Here is a 26,239-nt window from a genome sequence, read left to right as displayed (position 1 = left end):
ATCTTGGTGATGCTCCATTTCCTGCTGTTGCCCTTTGTCCTGCTAAATCTGGAATATGACTGAAATAGATAGTTTTGCAATGAGCTCAGAGTAAGCTTCCTTTTCAGAATAAAAGTTTTGCTTCATAAAGAAAATAGAATTTAGAGTTGTTTATATGTAGATTCGGGAAAAAATGGAATGAACATGAACTCTTCCAATGAGAGAATTATAATTTTAAGTGAAGCTTTTAAGATTCCTCAATATGTATATTCCTCAATATACATTAGCCTTTATAATTAACCTACATTTAATAAGTCTCTGGTATGTGCAAAGTGTAAAATGGCTCTTAAATTTCTGTGGCTTAATAATGACTTTGTATATAAGGAAAGTAATGTTTGACTTGAAGCAAAACAAAAATTGCTAGCAGTTCAGTAGCAGTGGTTACCTGTTTGTTTTACGAAGTTAGATGTGAAAACAAGAAATAAATATCTTACATCAATAGACATGAAAGTAGCCCTTAGGAAAGGAATATTACCTTTTTGATTTGACTTGAGCTTATGTACCACTCTAAAAAGGGGTTAAGATGCATGAATTCTTATCTTTTGAATATCAAAATTTGAACTTCCTGGTAGAAAGTAGAATTAATAGCATTTGAATATGTAGATAGGGGTGTGAGTGAAAAATAAGTCTAAAATAATTCTCAGGTTTTTTATTGGCAGATTCAGGTTTTATTGGCAATTACTGAAGAGTTACATGAAAGTAAGAAGAGAAGAAGATTTTAGGGAGTCCTGGAGAACATTATCATTTAGGAGGAACATAGAAGAGTTTGTAAGGAGTTTGAATGGGGGGACAACAAGGAGTGAGTAGTTGCCTCAAGTAGAGGGCTTATTTATTTATTTATTTTTAATTAATTTTTAAAAAGATTTTATTTATTTATTCATGAGAGACACACACACACAGAGAGGCAGAGACACAGGCAGAGGGAGAAGAGGATCCATGCAGGGAGCCCGACCGGGGACTCCATCCCGGGTGTCCAGGATCAGGCCCTGGGCTGAAGGCGGTGCTAAACTGCTGAGCCACCGGGGCTGCCCAATGGCTTTTTTAAAGAGAGTAGTCAGTACTGTCAAATTCAGTATAGCAATAAAGAAAAGCACTATGAAGCATATGTTGGATTTGATAATTAAGAGATTATTGATGGGGTGCCTGGGTGGCACAGTTCGACATTTGGTTTTGGCTCAGGTGCTGATCTCAGGGTTGTGAGATCGAGCTCCATGTGGGTTTCTGTGCAAATAAGTGAGGGGTCTGCTGCTCTTCCTTGTCCCATGCCGCTAAACCAACCCCTGCCATGGGCACACTCTCTAGTAAATAAATCTTTTAAAAAGAGATTATTGGTGGCCCTACCAAAGTAATAATAATACAGGAATAAAAAATGTTAAAAGTACAATCTGGGCAAATAAAAAAAAAAGGACAAATCCCTACTTTAATTTTTTAATTAAATTTAGCAGGCTTAAAATTACTACCAAACTGCTGTTCTTAAAGTTTGAATATGTTTACTTTTGATTTTTGTAACTTCTCTGGCCAAGGAATCTTTATTGACCTCTATACTATACTGCTCTAGAACGTCTGAAAATTCAAGATTCCATCTGTAATTTGAAAAATGCAGCTCTGTGGGGCACCTGGGTAGATCAGTGGTTGAGTGTCTATCTTTGGCTCGGGTTGTGATCCTGGGATCCTGGGATTGAATCCTGTATTGGGCTCCTGTGGGGAGCCTGCTTCTCCCTTTGCCTGTGTCTCTGCCTCTCCCTGTGTCTTTCATGAATGAATAAATAAAATCTTTTTAAAAAAGAAAAATACAGCTCCACAAATTGAAGTCACTGATGATCATTGATAGTGCAAATGTGACCACAGAAATTGAGTGCTAGTTATAAGGTAGTCAACTTTGATATACTTAAATTAATTTGAAAATTAATACAAATGAGAGTACAAACTACATTTTTATGTGAAACTTATGGACCCAGAAATATTTCTCATAACCTCCAGGGATCTTAGACATGTTTCAGAAACACTAGCCTTGATCAGTATCTGACATACCGCTGCTGCTTTGTCTTTTTTACAGCTTCTTTTCCCTATTGCAAAATTACTTGGCAAATTTACATGAGGGGGTGAAATTTGGGGCCAAGAATCCAGTCTACCACAGTCTGATTTTTTTGGTTACAATTATTCATATCTCTCCCATATACAAAATCTACTTCATGTCCATTTTAATAACACCAGAAGTCTTATCCAATCATCATACCAATTAAAACCCAAGATCTTATACTATGTATCAGGTCCAATTGTGATTTTTATTGGTATAGAGACCTGTGACCTCAGAAGACATGGTTGATATCTGGCCCCCACAGCCCCAATATATTGTAATGAAACTAAAATAGGAATGCCACAATAAAGACTCTTGGAAAAAGAGAGAATGGGAAGCATAGAGGAGGCTTTGGTCCATCGCAATTCTGAATACTGGGCAAATGTCACCTCGTCCCTCTACTTTCAAAGAAGGAATGTTCCATGATTTGATTCTGGTTCTGTGCCTTGGGAGTAGTTGCACAGGCTACTGTTCTCTCTTGTTCCTAGAGGTTCTTTTTCTCTAATGTTCTTTTGGTACATCTGACGAAGGCACTGGAGACTGTGTACATTCTTATGACCAAACCATTCATCTGGCTTCCTGCATATAGAAAGTCCCCTATAGGGATCCCTGGGTGGCGCAGTGGTTTAGCGCCTGCCTTTGGCCCAGGGCGCGATCCTGGAGACCCGGGATCGAATCCCACATCGGGCTCCCGGTGCATGGAGCCTGCTTCTCCCTCTGCCTCTCTCTCTCTGTGTGTGTGTGACTATCATAAACAAATAAAAATTAAAAAAAAAAAAAAAAAAAAAAGTCCCCTATAGAAAATGAGAGTTCACTAATTCTTTTGCCTTCACTTGTTTTCTCTTGTCTAACTATATTGTCAAATAACTCCAACATGGTATTCTGTAGTATTTGAAATAAAAGGCAAACTTGTCTTCTTCAATTTAGGGGGAAAAAGACTGGGGTTTTCTATTAGGTTAGCTTTAGACTTTGGGACTGAGACATGTATTATGTATAACCCTCTGAATTCATAGATCAAATTTGTGATAGGTAAATGATAGATGTTTTACTTTATTCATTTTTTTTTTAGGCATACTGCTAACATTTCTAATTCAGGTTTGCTATTATTACAATATATTATAAAACTACTTAGAATAGTTCTATGTGTGTACTTGTTAAGATGTGGCTAATTAGACTATTCCTAAGTTCTAGAAAAATAAAGACTTAGTATGAAAAAAAAATCACAGCTTATTTTAATCATTGGTAGATAGTGGCTGTCATTTTAAATATTCTCTCTTTTTTTTTTAATCTTTTAAAAAAATTTTTATTTATTTACGTTAGTCACACACAGAGAGAGAGAGAGAAGAGGCGGAGAAGCAGGCTCCATGCACCGGGAGCCCGATGTGGGATTCGATCCTGGGTCTCCAGGATCGTGTCCTGAGCCAAAGGCAGGCGCTAAACCGCTGCGCCACCCAGGATCCCCTAAATATTCTCTTTTATTAGAATCATTATGAATTGTAAATAGATACATTGGGAATCAGGTGCTATACTTAATTCTCAGTGGTCCTTCATTTTAAATTATGTAAAATAAAATGCATGTAGATCAGCATTTAGTGACTTGTAGTATATGAATTTAAGTGTTTGGCCTACCTAACTTTTTCTGTTTATACTCAGATGCCTTAACAAAAACTTTTGATTTATTTTGTGAAAATGGAATTTATTTTTTCTGACAATTTTTTTCTGGTCATTCAAAATTTTTCAAGATGTGGGTAACTATGTGAAATGACTGGAATCTACCATAAATATAAATGATCTCCTTTGATGATGACAGAATTCAGACAAGTGTTAGTTAGCAGCCCTGATTTCCTCATCTTTTCCTCAGCTTTTACTAAAAAGAATAGAATTCACCTTGTAATGTGCCACTTCTTTTTCAATAGGGAAAATAGGGAGCCCTACTCTTAAATATATTTATAGGGACTATACTATCCTTTAAAACTTTTTTTTTCTTTTTTTTGAGAGAACAAGCATGTGTGAGCACCAGGGACGGAGGTGAGGGGGAGAGGCAAGGGGAGAGGAAGAGAGAATCTTCAGCAGACTCTACACCTGGCACCAAGGCCCATGTGGGGCTCAATCTCACCATCCTGACATTGTGACCTGAGCTTAAATCGAAAGTCAGACACTTAACTGATTGAGCCACCCAGGTGCTCCTGGACTACATTGTCTTTTAAAATACTGAAAGTAACTTGTTCTTACTTACATCTAAGGAATATTAACATTTTCTTTTATGTCTTGTGACATAAAAGATTCAAACTCCTGGAATTATCTACTCACATTGAACCAAAGCATTAACTGATCCATGCATTTCTCAAAAAAGTCATTCGAGCATTTCACAATTTGCCTCTGTAAAAAAATGTAGTGTTGTTTGATACATTTAACTGCTACATAATCTTTCCTGACATTAAACATTTGTTTGAATAGGTCTCCTAAATGGCTCAGTCTGTTAAGCATCTGCCTTCGGCTCAGATCATGATCCCAGGGTCCTGAGATCAAGTTCTGTATCAGGCTCCCTGCTCTGCCAGGAGCTTTTCCCTCTGCCTGTCACTCCCCCTACTTTGCTCAAGTGCTTGTGCTCACTCGCTTGCTCTTTCTTGAGCACGTGCTCTGTGTAAAATAAGGAAAAAAATTTAAAAAAAGAAAGCATTTGAATATTAGGAAAGATATGTACTATTTTATGGTATTGTGAAGTGAATTTATACTTTTTTATTGAGTAATTTTGACTCAGGATTTTTGTCAAAATACAAAATTTAAATAAGTTCAAATATAAAATTTTAATTTTCTAGTGAATTAACTTCATTTTAGGGATAAAAATGCATAAATTTTCTAATTTAGATTTATGGTCTAAGAAAAGTTCTGATTTATGTCAGCATTAAAATTTTTTAAATTTGAGATACAATTCTAGAAAATATAAACATTCAGAAAGTAAACATTTCATTTTTTCAGAGATTTTCAGTTTAAGTACTTTATGGATGTGATTGAAAAATCTGTAAATTATATTTACTACTATTAACATCATTAAGATATTAAATTTGAAAAACTTAAACCTAACATGACACTTCAATATTATTTTAAACTTTTAAGCTTCGTTTAAAAGGTATCAATGTTATATTTAATTAATACATGCCTAGTGGTAGGCTTATCTTAAAAGAATTCACCGTAGGTGGGGGTGCCTGGCTGGCTCAATCAGCAGAACATGCAGCTCTTGATCTTGGGGACATGAGTTTGAGCCCCACGTTGGGTAGAGATTACTAAAAAAAATAAACCTAAATAAAAAGAATTTGCTGTAGTTCAACTAGTTATTGGGTACCTGCTTGTATACACATGTTGCTTACTGTCACTTTATCCCTTGAATTGTGTATTTTCCTCTATTTAAAATTTTTTTAACATAAACTTCATTTTTTAGAGCAGTTTTAGATTCATAGCAAAATTGAATAGAAAGTACAGAGTTCCTTTGTATTTCCTGTTCCTACATATGCACAGCCTTCCTTGCTGTCAGCATCCCATCTCACAGTGGTACATTTGATCACCTGATTTCCCAGAAACACCTGCTCCAGAAATTTCTTTACCTGTCCACCATGTGTGAAATTCCAAGGTGAATGCAACATTAATGGAATAAGTCATGTTATACCTAACATTTAAATGTTCCATGTGTTAGCGTTTTCAAATCCTGCCAGGTTTAACTGAATCAGCTATGTTGATCAAATCTGGAACTTAGTTATCTGAATGACTTTTTTTTTTTTAATGAATACCTAAAGTAAAATTTGAAATCATTTCTATAGGAATTGGTGTATTCTAAGCCTATTTTTTACATAAACCTCTATTTGAACGTTCCTTTTTCATTTACGTTAAAATGACTTCCAAACCTTTAAAGATGTGACAGGCTTTCTTTCATCAAAATTTTGTATCTTTTATCTATTTAATTGACTAACTTCATCTGTGGGCATGCTTTTCCAACTAGAGTCAGTTTCCCATTTAGATTGTAGGCTTAGATGTGAGACTTTAGGGAAGATGAATGAACTCATCAGAGATTGATTAAAGAGAGCATTTCATCAAGGTTTTAAAGAATGGATAGTAGTTTGATAGCCACAGAATATGTTCCAGACACATATAAATCCTGACCAAAATTATGAAAGAAAAGTGACCTTACGGTAGACTTTTCTTTCTTTTCCAAGGGTTGTTGGACCAACCCTTCTGAAAATCATTTACAATGCTGAATAAAATTTAAGTCATATTTTAATAACATTGAAAAGCTGGCAGGATGGTAAGGCTTTAAATCTTAGTGAAAGCAGGAACTTCATTAGATGGAGAATGGAAGCCACTTTTCCTGGTGAACTTCTGCTTTTGTTTTTTCTCATCTTGTGGATGGAAGGAAGAAGTCAAAGCTAAAGACTAATTAGAGTGAGAAGTCTAATAGGTTTTCCCTCGTGACCCCCAAAGGTGTACACCCTTGGCGTAAAGCTCAATTGAAAAGCAAACCCACCTCACTCTTCCATCTTCAGTTGGGAGACTAGGGAAAAATGGCTTTGTTTTAAGCAGAGCTAAAAGGAGAAAAGTCCCTGAGAAGATGTTACCACAAGTTGATTCTTTTGTGGATTTGCAATCAAATCTACCTTCCTTCCAAAGTCCAAAAGCCCTAAGTCATGGAGACTAGTCTGGTGCTTGGTAAAAGCAAATGCAAATTCCTCTGGAAGAAGAAACTTCAATACAGATACCAAATATATTTTCAAATTGCAGCTTAATAATTTAATTCATGATTTGTGAATCAATCATAACAGGCTCTTATTGTCTTGGAATATCATATTTTCCAAGAGATTTGACAGATACTCTTGTCTTCATTTGCATTGGTTGGCATATGGTAGTTAATTCTTTGCATGTATTTCAGTTTCCTCTATTTGAGGGTATCTCCCATTGTTCACTTCATAAAGCACTTGCCTTGTCATGAAACATAAAATTGTGATTATTTCTATGGTAACAAATAGTTGTATCATTAATGTCAAATTATACCCTACTGCTCTGTTTTCATACCTTTTTTGTATACACAACTTCATTCTATTGCCTAATCATAGTAAATTTTTAACAGCAATTAAACTCAACATGTGGTACTAACTGTGCATAAATCTAGAGAAAGAATATCAATATGAAACCTTTGTTACCAGGTTTGCAAAGCATTGACAAATAGGTCTTAACAACAGCCTTTCTGAGAGCAATTAGAAGATGCATTTTGATTTCAAAGATACCAAAGTGTGGGATCCCTGGGTGGCTCAGCGGTTTAGCACCTGCCTTTGGCCCAGGGCGTGGTCTTGGAGTCCCGGGATCCAGTCCCACATCGGGCTCCCTGCATGGAGCCTGCTTCTCCCTCTGCCTGTGTCTCTGCCTCTCTTTCTCTCTCTATGTCTATCATGAATAAATAAATAAAATCTTAAAAAAAAAAAAAAACACCACACAAACCAAAGTGTAAAAAAAAAAAAATCTTGGAATCAGAGAAATGTGATATAAAAGTGAACTAGTAGTTTTAAAAAAAAAAAATCTTGGAATCAGAGAAATGTGATATAAAAGTGAACTAGTAGTTTTAAAAAAAAAATCTTGGAATCAGAGAAATGTGATATAAAAGTGAACTAGTAGTTTTAAAAAAAGAAATAGAATATCTAGGGGAATAATGGGGAATCCCAGTAATATTTAAAAACCAATAAATGTGACCGATTTGGGTTTAGACAGCTGAAGAGAATTAGAGAATTGGAAGGGAGATCGTAAGTCCTTTTTAGAATATAACTAGGAAGTCAAATGGAATATATGGAAGGAAGGTTAAGAGATGAAGGCTAATGTGAAATAACATGTTTAATTGGATTCTGAAAAGGAAGAGGAAAGGAAGAAGGAGACAAACGTATTACTTGAAGAGATTAATGAAATGTTCCAGGATTAATGAAAGTCCACAGAATTTCAAGCAGAGTAAATAAAACTGATTTCATACCAAGATACATCATAGTGAAACTTTAAGTGGTTTTGCAGAGAACCAAAGAAAAAGAAAAATCTTAAAAGTTGCCAGAGAAAAAAAGATCTTCAAAGAGATGACAGAAGTAATAGCTGACTTTTTAGTAATAATGATGGAAGCAAAAAGGGTGACATCTTTAAAGAAAAGACTTATGAATCTATTATTTCCAACCAAATAAATTTTTTTCAAAGTAAAGTGAAATAAAGCCATGTTCAGAAAAACCGTTCAATTCAGCAGGAAAATATAACAATTTAAAATTTGTGTGTACCTCAGTGTCAGAGCAAGCACAGAGAAATGAAAATATGACAATCATAAGGTTTCTTTTTCTATATGACTTGCCTTATTAGTTTTTTTAAAAACAACACTTCAGTAACTGAAAGAATGCATAGACTAAAAATGTCAGTGAAGATGCAGAAGACTTAATAGAATTGACAAGCTTGATAATAAGGAATTTATGTAGAACACTATACCCAACATATATTCCTTCCGACCACGCAAACATTTACAAAAATGATATGAGACCTTAGAGCAAATTTCAAATGATCAAAATAATAGAGTATGTTTAACAGTGACAAATATATTTTGATCAATATCAGATTAAAACTGAATGAAGGTTGTGAAATACCCTTTTAAGTAAACCTTTGATTAAAGAACAAGTAATAAAAATTAGAGTTTTGAAGGGCACTTGTGTGGCTCATTTAAGCATCTGAGTCTGATTTTGGTTCAGGTCATGATCTCATGGTTGTGAGATGGAGCCCAGCATCAGGCTCTGAATTGGTGTGGAGCCTGCTTAAGATTCTCTCTCTCCCTCTCCCCTGTCCTTCCTCCACTTCTTTCAATAAATAAGTAAGTAAGTAAGTACCTGAATGATAAACATACAACATTTTATTTTATTTATTTATTTATTTATTTATTTATTTATTTATTTATTTATTTATTTTTAAAATTTTTATTTATTTATGATAGTCACAGAGAGAGAGAGAGAGGCAGAGACATAGGCAGAGCAGGCTCCATGCACCGGGAGCCCGACGTGGGATTCGATCCCGGGTCTCCAGGATCGCGCCCTGGGCCAAAGGCAGGCGCCAAACCGCTGCGCCACCCAGGGATCCCCATACAACATTTTATAACTTGATGGGAAGTGACTACACATGACTTAGGAAAATTTGTGGCTTTAAATATGTTTTTTAAAAAAGGCTAAAAATTTATGAACTAGATATTTGTAGTCATAAGCCTTTAAGATCCTCACATCCTGGTAGCCCCACCCTTTTACAGTGGCCTCCTACGGTGTACCAGGATTCTTTTGTGACCATAGAATTTGGCAAAAGTATATCATTTCTGAAATGAGAAAAGACACCCTTGTTTTCATCTCAGTTACTCCTTTTTTCTTGGATCATTGACTTGGAGAAGCCAGCTGCTATGTTTTGAGCAGGTCTATGGAGAGGCCATGTTATGAACGGAAGCCTTGCCAGACACCACATTAGTGAGATTGAAAGTAGTTTTTCCAGCCCAGTCAAGCTTTGCTAAGACCACAGCCCTACTTAACATCTTCATTATGATGATGGCTCATTGGAAACTCTGAGCTGGTTTTGAATTCCTCACCCAAAACACTCATAAAATATTTGTTATATAAGCTTCTGAATGTATTTAATTTGTTATGCAGAAATAGATTAATATGCTATCCATTTCAAGAATAATAAATCCAAAGAAAGTAGACTGAGGGAAATTATAAGCTCTTCAATGTGAAAATTCTCAAATTTATTGTTCTGTTTTTTTTTTTTTTTTTTTTTAATTTTTATTTATTTATGATAGAGAGAGAGAGAGAGAGAGAGGCAGAGACATAGGCAGAGGGAGAGGCAGGCTCCATGCACCGGGAGCCCGATGTGGGATTCGATCCTGGGTCTCCAGGATCGCGCCCTGGGCCAAAGGCAGGCGCCAAACCGCTGCGCCACCCAGGGATCCCTATTGTTCTGTTTTTCAATTGTTGTAGGAAATATACAAGAAGATTGACATGTATTGAGTATATTTAATTTTAAGAAATCATAACATCTTGGGATGAACTATCTGGTTATATTAATTAGGAATGTGGAAATAAGATTAATAGTGCTTTCTTTTTTTTGTTTTTTTGTTTTTAAATAGTGCTTTCTTTTGCAAATCTTTCTAGTAGTCATGGTGACATAAAGAAATTATAAGGTTTTTTTTTTAAGATTTTATTTATTCATTTCATTTATTCAATCACAGAGAGGGAGAGAGAGAGAGAGAGAGAGAGAGAAGAGACATAGGCAGAGGGAGAACCAGGCTCCCAAGGACCCCAGGATCATGACCTGAGCTGAAGGCAGATGCTCCACCACTGAGCCACCCAGGCATCCCAGGAAATTAAAAGGTTTATTGCAAAAATTAATCATACTGGATGTAGAAAATGATAAGTGGCTTTAACATCGCTAAAGGGATAACTAGACATATACATTCTGAAGGACATACATAGCAACACCTATGTTTTTTGTCTAAAAACAAAACCTAAATTTGATAGTTTCAAGATCTAATTATTTGGAAATACAGAGTACTGAGGAACATGTAAAATGGCATAAGAGCATACAGTCAGCAAAACCCTGATGTGAGAAATACTACCTCACAGATGACCCATTGTCTTCAACAAATAAATTATGACCAAAAAAAAAAAAAAAAAAAAGTAATAGAAACCTATAGGTTTAAATAGACCTAAAAAATACATCATCCAGGGCAGCCCAGGTGGCGCAGCGGTTTAGCGCCGCCTGCAGCCCCAGGCGTGATCCTGGAGACCCTGGATAGAGTCCCACGTCAGGCTCTCTGCATGGTGCCTACTTCTCCCTCTGCCTGTGTCTCTGCCTCTCTCTCTCTCTCTCTCTCTCTCTGTGTGTCTCTATGAATAAATAAAAAGCTTTTAAAAAAAATACATCCTCCAAATGTAATTTATGGACTTTATTTGGGTCCTGATATTATCAAATAGTTAAGGCATTTGAACACTGATATTAAGGAACTGCTAATTTTTTCAGATGTGATATTTGATCATAGTTTTTAAAAGATCTCTTGGGACTATGTATTGAAATATTTGTGGATGAAATGATATATCTAGGTTTGCTTCAAAATAATCTGGTTGAATATGGGGATACAGGTGAAAGAATATTGGTCTTGCATGATTTGGTAATTGTTGAAGCTGAGTCATGTCATTCTAAGTATTTGCGAAATTGTTTAATAAAATGCTTTTAGAAAGCAGAAATTAATAAACATAATGGAAAAGATTTTAAAAAGTTATTTCTTTGATAAAATAAATGAAATTGAGTCAGGAAGATAAGGTTCATGATTATATATGTTTTGAAAATTTCACATTATAACCACCACTTCTAATGTCATTCACACGGCATATTTCATCTTAAAAATAATATATTGTTTAAAATCTCATTTAACCATTCCTAACTAGTGCTTCTCAAATTTGATTAAGTACAACCATTTTTTTCTTCTTTTTTTCCATAACTGTCCATCATATTTGTCCAAGTGAACAGTGTCCTTAAGTACTTGCTCAGGAAATGCTAACTTCTCCCGTTTATCTATTTACTTAATAGGACTAAATATTGTACATCTTTGAAAATATCTTGCTATTTTCTGTCTGTCTGGAATTCCCCTCTTCCTCTTCCTCCTTGAGTGTGTCTGATTATGATGATCTATGAATACTTTTAGTGCTTCTGCTCCTCACTTATTTCTAATTTTGACAGTCAATAACTCCCTTTTTATTTTTTTTTTAAGATTTTATTTTTAAGGAATCTTTACCCCTAATGTGGGGCTCAAACTCATAACCCTAAGATGAAGAGTTGCATACTCTACCAGCTGAGCCAGCCAGGCTTCCTCCTTTTTATTATTTCAGTACTTTTTACAGCTGCTTTATTTCTTATGCTGTATGCATTTATTTGTTTATGCCTCTTTTCTGCTGAACAGTGAGCACTTTGAGGATAAGATTATGCATTTTTTTGGGGGGGTAAAATTGATTTAAAGTTTTGTTTTGTCATTATAGCTATAGAGCCTAGTATTGTTCTTGGCTGTTACATGGTCATGTACTTATTTAATGTTTTTGTTTTTTTTTTTTTTTAATTTTTATTTATTTATGATAGTCACAGAGAGAGAGAGAGAGAGGCACAGAGACATAGGCAGAGGGAGAAGCAGGCTCCATGCACCGGGAGCCTGATGTGGGATTCGATCTCGGGTCTCCAGGATCGCGCCCTGGGCCAAAGGCAGGCGCCAAACCGCTGCGCCACCCAGGGATCCCTATTTAATGTTTTTTGATGTATCTAGGTTCTGTCAGAAAAACTTGAGGACTGACCTGAAAGATGAATTACCATTTGTTATAATGTTTCTGTTGAGGGGGGATTTATCTTCTTTTGGTAGGAATTAGAAACTATATTATGAATATAACCGACTTAAATGAACTCTTATAATGCAACTCGTATGTAAGTTGGGAAATGCCCAATATTGGTTGAAATATATATACATATATATATATTTAAAGGTTTATAGTTTTAAAACTTAAAGGACTATTACAACCCAAATATCTTTGCATGGAGGAAGTAAGGTGTTCCCTATTCTTACCTCTAACCCCACCCTGTAAGAACTAGATGAAGTTGTATGGATCTCTTAATTCCATTACCCACTAAAGCCTCCCAACAGGGAAGTGGATGTTAAGAGAAGATAAAAGCCTTCTGTGTATTAATGTAATTTAAATAATCACATTTGGCTAGTGGCCACTGTCTCTTAAGTGTTTAAACTTCTTCCTGTGATAATGGGGGCCATTGAAGGTATTTTAACAGGAGGGAAGAAATGTTTAGATTTAAATTTAACAAATCCCATTAGTAGCTATGTATAGGGAGGAGAAATTGAAGCTGTGAAGACCAGTAGAGAACCACCTAACAGTTCAAATGAAAGACAGTTTTAAACACTGGCAGATGACTGGATGAATATTTGAGGGCAAAATCGATAAAGTTGTTTTTGTAGTTATTTCACTAAGTGCTTATTTATTACATTAAATCATGACCAACTTGATAGCAAGTCTGTATCTTAATAATGGTAACCAACATGTTTTGAGTAATTGCTAAATGACAGGTACTGTTGATTGCCTTAGATGTATTATCTTATTCAGTGCTTTCAACACCTTACGAGGTAGGAAATAATATTATAGATGAGGAATAGATCAGAGAGATCAAGTGACCTGCCCAAAGCCATACAGATAGTAAATGCAAAGAGATTTGGAAGGAAAAGAATACAATTAAAATCATGGAAGGGGAATCAGGAAATAGTTAAATATGTTTATGTGTTGCATAGAATATTCCTATTTTATGGGAGTTCCCTAGTTTTGGCACATGAAAGATTATAAATATTTTAATACATGAGCATATACTATGTGCTAGACATTATTTTAAGCCCTTGACATATATTAGATTATTTAATTTTTATGACAGCCCTATAGGAAAGGTATTATTATTTTACTTTTTGGGGGAAAGGTATTATTATATTCATTTTTATAGAGAAAAAAACTGATAATGCAAACATAGGATGACTTATTCGAGAAAGTGGCAGAGCAGGTATTAGAGTCCCTGTAATTTGGTCCCAGTGCTCCTACAGTACATAATACATCTGTGTGTTGTGTGTAAATAGTGTACAAATAGACATTACTGTGGTGTTTCAGTATACCGAACTCTTAAACATGAAAGTGACTTAGTTTGAGTTTAATTAATATTGTTCCTGTAGAGTGGGTAGGTTAAGGGTCTGCTTTTGGCTCAGGGCATGATAGGGCTGATCTCAGGTTCCTGGGATTGAGCCCTGCATAAGGTTCCCTGCTCAGTGGGGAGTAGGCTTCTCCCTCTCCTTCTGCCCTCCCCCCCCCCCCCCCGCTTCTGTGTATGCTCTCTCTCTCTCTCTCAAATAAATAAAATCTTACAAAAAATAATATCATTTCTGGGTATGTGGACATCTTTTTGTGTTTTTTGGCAGTAAAGTATAGATTCTCTAAGAATTTTGTCTGTGTAGAATGTGGCTGTGTTATGTGTTGAATTATTTATAGCCTTGAGTTTACTGACCCTGAGTCTTTTCCTCTATTTGCTCACTAAAGCTGTGCTCATAGTTCAAAGAGAGTGTAGTGTAGTGGAAGGAGCACATTTGGATTCATCTATCTTGCATTTTAATCCCAGCACTATCAATACTAAATCTGAGACTGGACAAGTTATATTTTCTAGAACATCCCTTTTCTTTCCTACAAAATGGGGAAATGAAACCTCTGGATAGGTATAAGGAGTAAATGCAGTGGTACATATTTAAAAATGCCTGCTATAGTACTTACTTAGCACATGGCATATGCTCAAAAACTGTAGCTGCTTTACTTTTTAAAATGAAGCCTTTCCAGATTTGAGTACCATTTTTTTTCTGTATAAGTTGTCCTGCTTCCTAGGGGAGCTCTGTACACGCCAACCACTTGTAACCCTGACCTTTACACTTTGAACCAGATACTGTACAGTTCCTAAATAAACTATGAGGAGAAACGCATTAATTCTTTATGGTGTTACGAGACTGTTTTGTGTCTTTTACAGAGAGATAATCCTATGCTTTATTAAAAGCAAGAATGATAAGGAAAACTCCACAGCTACTTGTATTTCTGTTATTCTGTTCTGAATGGATAAATGAGTAACTGAATAAATGAATAATGTACTAGTTGGAAATAAAAACAGCAAGTAATGGAACCCTTGAAAATTTCTCACATAAGGTAGTTCTTTTTCTGAAATACTTCCATCTTGTTTCTCAGTGATGATGTAGATAGTGGCAATTTACAATCCGATTTTGGAACAGTGTATTAATAGAAAAAAAATACACAAAAGGTCACCAGTCTCTGTATATTCTGGGAACATTCTTTTAGCAGTTCTGATTTGTAGTGTAATGCTTTTATTTTAGGGAAATAAATTACTTGAGTTCCCTTTATCCAAGTGCAGTGCCTAACCAATAGTGACTAAGTAAAACTTCTGAGTATTGTTGAAATTGACTGCAATAAGGAAGGGTTAAGAGAGGGAGGAAATACATTTGAGCATCATTTTTAACGATGCAATTTATATTTAAAGAGATATGTCTGAGGAATAATTTTATTTCAAATAAACTGTGAGATAAAGACCATAAAATGCACACATTTTAAGTGTCAAATTTCATGTTTTTTTTTTTTTAAGATTTTATTTATTCAAGAGAGAGAGAGAGAGAGGGAGGGATGGAGGGGCAGAGACACAGGCAGAGGGAGAGGCAGGCTCCATGCAGGGAGCCCGACGTGGGACTTGATCCCGGGTCTCCAGGATCACGCTCCGGGCTGAAGGCGGCACTAAACCGCTGAGCCACCTGGGCTGCCCCAAACTTAATGTTTTGTTACAGGCAAACATTTGTGTAACCACTTACATAATTAAATAGAAAATTTCTATCACCTAGGAACGTTCCCTTTGTGTCCCTTTATAGTCAGTCCTCTGAAAGACAGCCAGTGATCTAATTTCTCTCATCATAGCCTGCTCTAATGAAATCGTACAGTGATACACTTTAATGCCTGGCATTTCTTGCTCAGTTATGTTTTTGAAATTTCTGTTTGTTGTATCAATAGTTAACTCAATATTATTCCTGAATAGCATTCCGTTGTATGAGTATAGCACAATTTCTTTGTCAGTTAACTCATTGATGGAATTTTGGGTTGTTTCCAGCTTTTGCATACTAAAAATAAATCTTTTATGAACATTTTTGTACATTTTTGTAGTTATGTGTTTTTCCCTCTCTCAAGGGAAGACCATGTGGTATGTCTATGTTTAACTTTAAAAGAAACTGCCAAACTATTTTCTAAATGATTATACCATTTTATACTCCCACCAGAAGTGTGTGAGTTCTAGTTGCTCCACATCTTCCCCAACACTTAGAAGGGTCAGGGTTTTTAGTTTTGGCCATTCTAGTGAGTGTGTTAATGGGTATTCCATTTGATTTTTATTTGCTTTTCTCTAGATAACTAATGATATTAAACATGCTTTCATTCACTGGTCGTTCCTATATCCCCTTTCGTGAAATGTCTGAACTTTGGCGTTTTTTGTTTTGTTTTTAGATTTTATTTATTCATTTATTCTTGATCCCAGAACCCCGGGGTCATGACCTGAGCCAAAGGCAGATGCTCAACCATGAGCCACCCAAGCACCCCCATTTTTTTGTTTTTAAAGATTTTATTTATTTATTTATTTATTTATTTATTTATTCATTCATTCATTCATTCATTCATTCATGAGGGACACAGAGAGGCAGAGATGTAGGTCAAGGGAGAAGCAGGCTCCCTGCAGAGAGCCTAACGCAGGACTCAATCCCAGGACCCCAAGATCACAACTTGAACTGAAGGCAGACACTTAACTACTGAGTCACCCAGGTGCCCCCCACTTTGCCCATTTTTAAATTGAGTTGTCCTTTTGGTAGTGATTTTTAGGAATTCTTTATATATTCTTAGTGTAAGTTCTTTGTCAAATATATGTATTAAGAATATTTTCAGCTGATATGCCTTGCCTTTTCATTTTCTAACTGGTGTCTTTTGATGAGTAAATGTTTTTAATTTTGATTAAGACTTAACTAAGTTTTTTTTTGGTTTGTGATTTTTGCGTATTAGTCAAGAAACCTTTGTCTACCCCAACGTTGCAAAGGTATATCTCCTATAAAGGTATATTGTATCTCCTATATTTTCTTCTAGAAGAGTTTAATTTTAGTTTTTGTTTAGATTAATGATCTATATCTGATTTTATTTTACTTACGCATCTTGTATTTCTCATTAATTCACTAAACAAATATTTATTGAGCACCTGCTCAGTGCCAAGCACTGGTTAGATATCCATTAGTAAACAAAAAGAAGTCACTCATGGTAAGCCCTTAGAAAGGCCTTGCACTTGTGAAGCCTACATTCTCAGGGAAATGACAGACAATAAACTAATAACTAAATAAAGGACACAGTATGATAGAAGGTGAGAAAGCACCACAGGAGGGAAACAGAATAGGGTTAGGTAAAGTTAGTAAGATTTGCAATTTTAAGACAGGATGGTAAAAGTAGGCTTTTGAGAATGTCATTTAAGGAATGACTTGAAGATGAGGGAGTTAGCCATTCATTCATCTATCTGGGGAAAGAGTGTTCTGGCTAGAGAAAATAGTCTTTTGACTGTTGAAGGGCCTTACGGTAGAAGTATATCTAGCATGTCCCAGTAATAACCAGGAAGCCAGGGTAGTAGAGGGTAATAGTGGATAATGTCAGGGAATAGAGGAGGGCAAATTGTTTAGAATCTTATAGGACATTGTTAAAATTGTAGCTCTTTGAGTGACATGGGAAGCCATTTGAGGGTTCACTATACTTTCTATTTTATTTATTTTTTTGACAGAAAGAGGGCACAAGTAGGGAGAACAGCAGAGGGAGAGGGAGAAGTACGCTCTCTGTCAAGCAGGGAGCCCAATGCAGGGCTCAATCCCAGGACCCCAGGATCACGATCCTAGCTGATGCTTAACTGATGGAGCCATCCAGGTGCCCCAAGGGTTCACTATACTTAATAGACATTTTAAAATTTCACGTGTGTTTTCCTGAATATCATTTAAGAGATTTCATATTATTGCTTCTATATGCTTATAGGAATGAAAGCATGTTTTTTTTTTTTTTTTTCCCCTGACAGGTATACTTAATATTGGTTTTCTTTTTTTCAGAAAGATCCAGATTACCTGAAACTCTGGTTGGACAATTTTGTTTCTAGCTATGAACAATTCTTAGATGTTGACTTTGAAAAGCTGCCTACCAGGTATGTAGAAATACTTAATTTTCTATTCTTAGTTGACTTTGTGAATTTGAGGCACAAAGACTTCACTGATGGCCTATTACAAGGATAGCAATTATGTGACATACATGATACTTCTGCATAATCCTGCTCCTATGGCAGACTTTGTTAATTCATCATAGCATGTTTGCCTGCTAAAATGAGACCTGGCTTCTTGAAGTAAAGATTACGTTGGTGAACTACAACCAAACTAGGTGTCTTGCAATTCACTTCATTTCTAACACTACCTGGAGTCAGTGATAGATCCCACAAAGTAAGGGCAAAGTTCTCAACAAGACTGCTCTCACTTAAGACACTGGTTGCAGATCCTGGGAGCCACTCATGCCTCTGACCAACTGGATATAAGTTTGAAAGTTTTCACGACTCCTTCAGGTTCAGTAATTCATTAGACTCACAGAACTCACTGAGAACACTATACTTATAATTACGGTTTTGTTATAGAGTGAGGCCTTAGAAGACATCTTGGAGGAGATGAAATATTCATATTTTTCAAAGTTAGAGTTAAAAAACACAAAAATGATAGAAAAATTCAAATTTTGTGGAAATTACTCTGCCAACCATCATTCTCCATTCACAGTTCCCAGGCCCACTTACCAGATAAAAGTTTTTACTTTTTTTTCAAGCCATCTTGAAGACCTTATAGCTGTTACTAAGGTAAGAGGGGTTAGGTTAGGCTGGGATAAAAAGCTGGAGAAATGAGGAGACCCTAGACACTTTTAGCCACAAAAAGAACTCCCATTTATAGAGATACATTGAGATGGAAGGGGAGAAATGGGTGGTGGTTGATAATGAGAAAGAGTATCTAAGGAATTAAAAATCTTTAAGGAGGAAAGCATTTGCAGTTTGGGGATGGGGATAGTCCATCAGAGGGTGGACATGGGTGAATTGAGTCTGGAGGATCAGAAGCCAGATCATGAAATGCCGTGTATGCATGGCTAATGGACTTTGATTTTTTGTTGTGGAAGATGTGAGGCTCTACAAAAATTTTCTACATGACAGTGTCATGATTAAGTTTGCTTTTTAAAAGTCCCTATAGTGGTATTAGGTTAAACTGGAAAGGGTTGAGACTGAAGGCAAGAAGTGCAGTTAAGGGGTAATTTTAATAATTCAGAGAATAAGTCATTAGAGCTTTGGACTGAGGCATTGAACTTAAGAAAAGATGTGCTTTAATGCTCAGAAAGCATTAGTGCTTCATTATTTATACATACAGTTTCAGTGTTCTTCCTTATTAGCTAATTTGTAACAGGTTTATAAAGGTTGAAAAGTATTAAGTCTTGAACTCAAAATAAGATTACATATTGATTTCTACTCATAAAAGAGTACTTTTGTGGTTTATGCTTAGAAGTGGTTTTATTTTAATAACTTGCAACTCCGTTAAATCATGAGCCTAAGGATTCATGGAGTCAAGACTTGGGCCTTTGAATTTTTGGGATATTGAAATGAAGTCTAAAGTTTATAAGATGCACTTGTTATACATGTCTTTCTTGGGAGGTCATTTCTAAAAACTTTATGTAGACTTCTATTGCCACTGTGTTTATTTATTTATTTATTTTTTAAAAAGATTTTTATTTATTTATTCATGAGAGACAGAGAGAGAGAGAGAGAGAGGCAGAGACATAGGCAGAGGGAGAAGCAGGCTCCAAGCAGGGAGCCCAATGTGAGACTCGATCCCAGGACTCCAGGATTATACCCCGGGCCATAGGCAGGCACTAAACTGCTGAGCCACCCAGGGATCCCCTGCCACTGAGTTTAAAATAAGATGAAGGGGATCCCTGGGTGGCACAGCGGTTTGGCGCCTGCCTTTGGCCCAGGGCGCAATCCTAGGGTCCTGGGATCAAGTCCTGCATCGGGCTCCCAGCATGGAGCCTGCTTCTCCCTCTGCCTGTGTCTCTGCCCCTCTCTCTCTTTCTCTATGTCTATCATGAATAAATAAATAAGTCTTAAAAAAATATGATGAAAAATGCCAGAACAGTGTTTTATTCATGATTTAGATGGTTTATTTAAAATTTTATTTCATATCTGATAATACTAAACCATGAATTTAGATTTTACTAATAGAAATGTTCAGCTTTTCAAGTGAATATACTATGTGCATGATATATAAAAGTGGTCTGTTCACCTTAAAGATAAAAAACAGATAATCCTTATTTAAATTAAACTGACTTGATAGAACTTCTAAGAGAATTCATGATGCAAGGCAAGGAATGTTTTTATCAGAATTTAAAGCCTTGCAATTTAAATTGGACTTTTTCCTGTGTTAGATGGAGACAACAATGGGCAGCTGCTTAATACAGACATTCAGTAGTCAAACAGGAGTGAAACAGAATTCTGGAGATTGGAAAATTTTAGCAAAAGGAGCTTAGAATTTGGGGGCAGCAAAGTCCTAATGATGGGAAAATGCTTCCAAATTCTTAAATCCTCATCACATTAGGAATATGGCCAAAACTTTTAATTTTATCTACAAGTAATTTCTAACCAAATCCCAATTTTATAATGAACATAAACACAAGAATAGATTTCTCTTTTAGAAGCTAATTTTTTTCTGTCTAGTAAAAATGAAAATAGAGAATGGGACAACTAAGGAAAAAGGAACTAATCCTTTAAGTAGGATTGAAATATTGGGAAATCTGATGTAGGTTTCTTATTGACTTATGTTTTTGGAAAAGTGAGTGGGAATAGTTTAGTTTGGTCTTGAAAATCACTTCTATTTAAGTTTAAATCTTTATTATTTTGAAGTTACTGTGTTTTTTAATCACCTCTTTTTAGCTTTGTAGCAAGAAAAGTATATAAAAATGGGAGTTTTTCGGGTACCACTAAAAAAGAATGAAAGAATCCAAAGTACGAGTGAAGTGATGCCCAGACTAAAATGAAACATGTATTTTTGTGACATGATTATAGAATTTGGCAACCCTGGTAATGTGCTGTGTAATTGCTGTGTAATTAAGGGCTTTATTTTGTAAAGTACTTTGTGTTGTGGGATGGTTCTGAGAGAGGCTAAAAATATTTATCATGTATATTTATATAACTACTGGTAATGTGTTTCAAATTTTTCTGTCTACAATGAATGAAATAGCTTTAAACTTAGTGTAAAAATAATAGTAAATCTTCATATTAAGCATTATCTGAAGAAGAGACTATTTAAAGTATGATTGTCATTTAATCATAATAGCTCTTTATGGTGCTCCTTTGCGATTGGGTGTTTTTCTTTCTTTTTTTTTAGATTTTATTTATTTATTTGAGAGAGCTGGAGTGCAGAAGCAGTGGGGAGGGACAGAGGGAGAGGGCTAAGCAGACTCCCCTACTGAGCAGGGAGCCTGATATCCTGGGATCATGATCCAAGGCAGACACTTACTCAACTGAGCCATCGAGGTGCCCTGTTTGGGTACTTTTCTTAATAGAGATAGGAAAATTAGTATTCAGTGGCTTTATGGAAAGATCCTTAGGCTTTAGTGATTATATGTTTAAAACATATTTTTTTAAAATTTTTTTTATTTATTTATGATAGTCACAGAGAGAGAGAGAGAGAGGCAGAGACATAGGCAGAGGGGGAGAAGCAGCCTCCATGCACCGGGAGCCTGACGTGGGATTCGATCCTGGGTCTCCAGGATCGCGCCCTGGGCCAAAGGCAGGCGCTAAACCACTGCGCCACCCAGGGATCCCTAAAACATATTTTTATAGTTCTTTACATATTTTTAGGCTTTAGTGTTGTATGTTTAAAACATATTTTTATAGTTCTTTACATATTTCATAGTTAAAAGTGCACATTGACCTTTTGGTTTCAGAACCCTGTGAAATAGGGCAGATGATATTACAATTTTATAGATTAGGGCATATAAGGGATTATGTGAAGTGCTTCGTGTTATAGAGGTGGAACTTAGTCTACAGGCCTTCTGACTTTGATTCTAGGGGAATTGTGTTATAAGAGTAACCCGTCACATCTGGTCTTGGCTTTTGTCCTTAAAGAACCAGATGGTCTTCTTACCCAGAAACCAGATGTCACAAAATATTGATATATTATTTTTTTTAAAAGTTATTAATGCTCATGCTTAGGGTTTTTCATTTACCTGCTTATCTTTCTCCTTCCCATTTGCTGGTTATCTTCTCTCCCTCTTCTAACCACATGGCTTGGGGAGCCTTTAGTAAGTGAATATCGTTTAGTAAAGCAGTTGACAGATATTAAACCAGTTATAGGTACTTCATTTTTATTTGCTAGTTATTGTTCCTTTTAGAAATGGTATACACACATATATACACATACATATTTTATTTCTAGGTAGAAAGTGAACTACTAATTCTAAATATTTTCTTTCAAAATAGCACAATTGGAGATATTATTATTATTTTTAATGTTTTATTTATGTATTAATGAGAGACAGAGAGAGAGGCAAAGACACAGGCAGAGGGAGAAGCAGGCTCCCTATAGGGAGCCGATGTGGGACTCAGATCCCGGGTCTCCGGGACAATTGGAGATATTAAATAGATTCTCTAACTTCCTCTTTTCAGTGAGCCTCTTCTGAGGTAAGACTAACTTCTGTGCTCTACTAATCTTCTAAAATGTCACACTGATCATCTGGTGGTGCCTTGCAGAGAAAGCACAGAGCATCTGGAATAAAAGAGTTTCTTCAGGATTTGAGATAAAAATGCAATTCATTTAAAATTCCAAAGATTTTCTTGTACTTAATGACCCTTCTTATTTTTTCCCCTTACAGGGTAGACGATGTGCCTCCAGGAATATCTCTACTTCCTGATAATATTCTGCAGGTTCTAAGGATCCAGCTGCTACAGTGTGTTCAGAAAATGGCAGATGGGTTAGAGGAACAACAACAAGCTTTGTCAATTTTGCTTGTCAAGTTCTTCATTATTCTTTGCAGGTATCTGGTACAAACAAACTAGTTACATGTTTTAAAAAGTTATTATCAAAATAATGCATTTATTGATTATTAATGGTGTTGTTCCTATGGAGCTTTAAAGATTGAGTATATCTTTTATGAAAGGCTTTGATTTGTTATTGTATTGGAAAGCTTTTTATTTATTTTTTTACTTAATGTTTTATTTCTTTTAAGATTTTATTTATTAGAGAGCACAAGCAGTGGGAGGGGCAGAGGGAGAGGGACAAGTAGACTCCCCGTTTAGCAGGGAACCCAACACTGGGCTTATTCCCAGGATCCCAAGATCATGACCTGAGCTGAAGGTAGATGCTTCACTGACTGAGCCACCCAGGTGTCCTTAATGTTTTATTTCTTTATTTGAAGTGGGCTTCATGCTCAATATATGGCTCGAACACACTACCCCGAGGTCAGGAGTCTCATGCTCCAACGACTGAGCCAGCCGGGCCACCCCTATTGGAAAGCCTTTTAATTTCCATACCTAGTTATAGAGCGATTCAGTCAAGATTAAAGAAAAAAAAATTACTCTAAGGACAGTGACTGGAATTTTCACCTAACCAAGAATTTGTCACGGCGATATTTTCTGTGTGATCCTCACCTGTAAACATATGTACATTTTTACTACTGTGCATTATCATTTGTGAAATGTATTTTTCTAATCTTTCATTTTATAATTTTACCAAAGTATAATTATTCTATAGCTTATATTTCCTGGTTTATAGATAATTAGATCTGTGGCACTTAAATTTTGGTGTGCATAAATATCAACTGGGCAGCTTAGTAGGCATACAGAGCTTGAGCCTTATGAAAATTCTGACTTCAAAGAGCTCAGGCATTCTAATTTTTCATGAGTTTCACATTAACCTGTATATACAAATTTAAGAACTGTTGGGTTAGGGGCATTGTATACCTCTTTAAAGTCTGCCTTCTTTTTGGAAGCCATTTCCTATAATATATACTATTTGTTTTATAAATATTTTAGAATTAATTAGTAGACAAACAGGGACTTAATTTACTGTGCATTTATTTACCTTTCACTTAACTGCTCATGCATTTGACTACAAAAATCACAGAAAGATTGAGCAATAATTGCTAAAATGTTTCTCCCCTAATTTAGGCTCTTCTAGAACTGTACTTTTCTGATTTTATACTCTTTATCATCCTTTCTATTTAGAAAAATAATACAAGAATTAAAGGGTTGAGGGGAAAAAGGATTTACTTAGGTGATAAAACATGAGTTGGTCTGTTGATCTACAATATTTTGTCCTATTAACTACTTAGTATAGTTTTACAGAAATCAGAAATCCTATAGATAAATAACTGTTTTAAATCCAATATGCTTAGCTCTTTTTAAAAAATAATTTATTTATCTTAGAAAGAGCATGGGTGGCATGCATGCAATTGGGGGGGAAGAGCAGAGGGAGAGAGCGAGAATCCCAAGCGGACTCCAAGCTGAGTGCATCTTTTGGTTGAAAAATTTTTTTTTTTTACTAGGAGCTAATAATCTCTGATGAGAAATTTAATGTTTATTTTATTTTAAATTTAATGTTTGATAGCTGCCAATTACAGAATATGTTTCTATTTCTAGAGACTTCTCTGTTTAAAAAATTCTTAAAAATTTTTAATAGGTTTTATGTTGTATAGCAGTTTAGTTTTATATAAAAATTTGGAAAAAATGCAGAGTTCCTATATGCTTCTTCCACTCCATTATTAACATCTTTCATTAGGGTGGTAAGTTTGTTACAGTTGATGAACTGGAAAGATATATCATTAACTGAAATCTGTAGAGTACATTAGAGTTCACTTTTTTACAGTTCTATGAGTTTTGACAAATGCATGCTGTCTTGTATCCGCCATTACAATATGTTACAGAATGATTTCATCACCTTAAAAATGCCGTGTTCACTTTTTTCATTTCTCTCATGTCATGCCCAACCTCTGGCAACCACTGATTTCTTTTTATTGTAACTAGTGTTGCTTTCCCAGAATGTCATATATGTGAAAACATACAGTGTGTACTGTTTTCAGACTGATTTCTTTCACTTAGCAATATAGATTTAAGGTTCTTCATGTCTTTATGTGGTTTGATAGTATCTTTTTTTTTTAAAGATGTTATTTATTCATGAGAGAGACACACACACACACACAGAGAGAGAGAGAGAGAGAGAGGCAGAGGCAGAGGTAGAGACACAGGCAGAGGGAGAAGCAGGTTCCATGCAGGGAGCCTGACATGGGACTCTATCTTGGGTCTCCAGGATCACGCCCTGGGCTGAAGGCGGCACTAAATCACTGAGCCATCCGGGCTGCCCAGTGTGTATCTTTTTATCACTGAATAATAATACTCAGCTTATGGATGTGCACCTTTGTGTATTCATTTACCTAATGAAGGACATCTTTGTTACTTCTAGTTTTTGGCAGTTACCAATATGGCTGCTGTAAACATTTGTGTAGATTTTTGCATGGGCATAAGTTTTCAACTTGTTTGGAGCCTTGGGTAAATATTCTCATTCTGTCAGGACCTCTTCCCTTTCCCTGAGGCAGTACATCTGATTTATTCTCTCCATTCTGTTCCTTGGAACCTATGAGGGGAGGTCTTCATGCTCTGTCGTTACTTTTCTGGGGAATGTGGGTATCAACCTAGGCTTGGGGGCCTTTCTGCTCATCCCTTAGTGTCTTATCCCTCTGCCCTCTGGCACAGCTTTTTTCTGCTCTTCGTTTTATCTTTATCTGAGAAGCTATGTCCCTTGTGCTGTCTCTTTCCTGTCCTACCTGTGCCCTGCCCTCCAGCTTGTATTTAAGTCCCTGGCATGCCCCCCACTCCTAGGTTCCCCTCTGGTATCATGTCAGGCATTTTGTAGGGAAAAGCCCCTTAGGGAAAGATGGAAAGGACAAAAACTAAATAAATTTCCACTGGTCCTCAGGTGAGCTAAGGATTTAAGTAAGGAAAAAAATAAAGAGAAAAATAATTCTGTTATGAACATGAATATATCTTCAAGACCCTACTTTTGAGTCTTTGGGGTACATATCCAAAAGTGGACTTGCTGGATCATATGGTAATTGTATTTTTAATTTTTTGAGGAATTATAGACTTTTTCAGATCAGTGGCTGTAACATTTTACATTCCCATTGTTGGTGCTCAAATATCTCAGTTATTCCATGTCCTTGCTAACGCATGTTGTTTTCTGTTTGCCTGCGGTTTCTTGTTTTGTTTTGTTTTGTTTTGTTTTGTTTTGTTTTGGAGGGGGAGCAGAGAGAGAGGAGAAGAGATAGAATCTTAAACAGGCTCTATACTAGGTAGAACTCCATCTCAACCTGAGCCAAAATCAAGAGTCAG

General features: G+C 35.9%; 1 protein-coding gene across 11 annotated transcripts in view; it reads left to right on the top strand.

Annotated features, from left to right (window-relative positions):
- Positions 1–26,239, top strand: part of NBEAL1 (neurobeachin like 1) — a 178,064-nt gene that overhangs the window by 7,176 nt on the left and 144,649 nt on the right. For 10 of the 11 annotated variants that reach the window (XR_013372903.1, XM_077885015.1, XM_077885017.1 and 7 more), the window contains exons 3-4: positions 17,892–17,983; positions 22,729–22,890. Coding sequence is in view for 10 of the 11 variants with exons in the window: in XM_077885015.1 (XP_077741141.1) it covers positions 17,892–17,983; positions 22,729–22,890 (254 nt within the window). In the remaining variant the exon portion in view is untranslated. Of the gene's footprint in view, positions 1–14,746; positions 14,920–17,891; positions 17,984–22,728; positions 22,891–26,239 lie in introns of all 11 variants that reach the window. The other variant, XM_077885019.1, reaches the window with a different exon arrangement.

The sequence above is a fragment of the Canis aureus genome, chromosome 36, assembly GCF_053574225.1.
Source record: "Canis aureus isolate CA01 chromosome 36, VMU_Caureus_v.1.0, whole genome shotgun sequence".
Lineage (NCBI taxonomy): Eukaryota > Metazoa > Chordata > Mammalia > Carnivora > Canidae > Canis > Canis aureus.
This window is presented reverse-complemented; position numbering and strand designations above follow the sequence as displayed.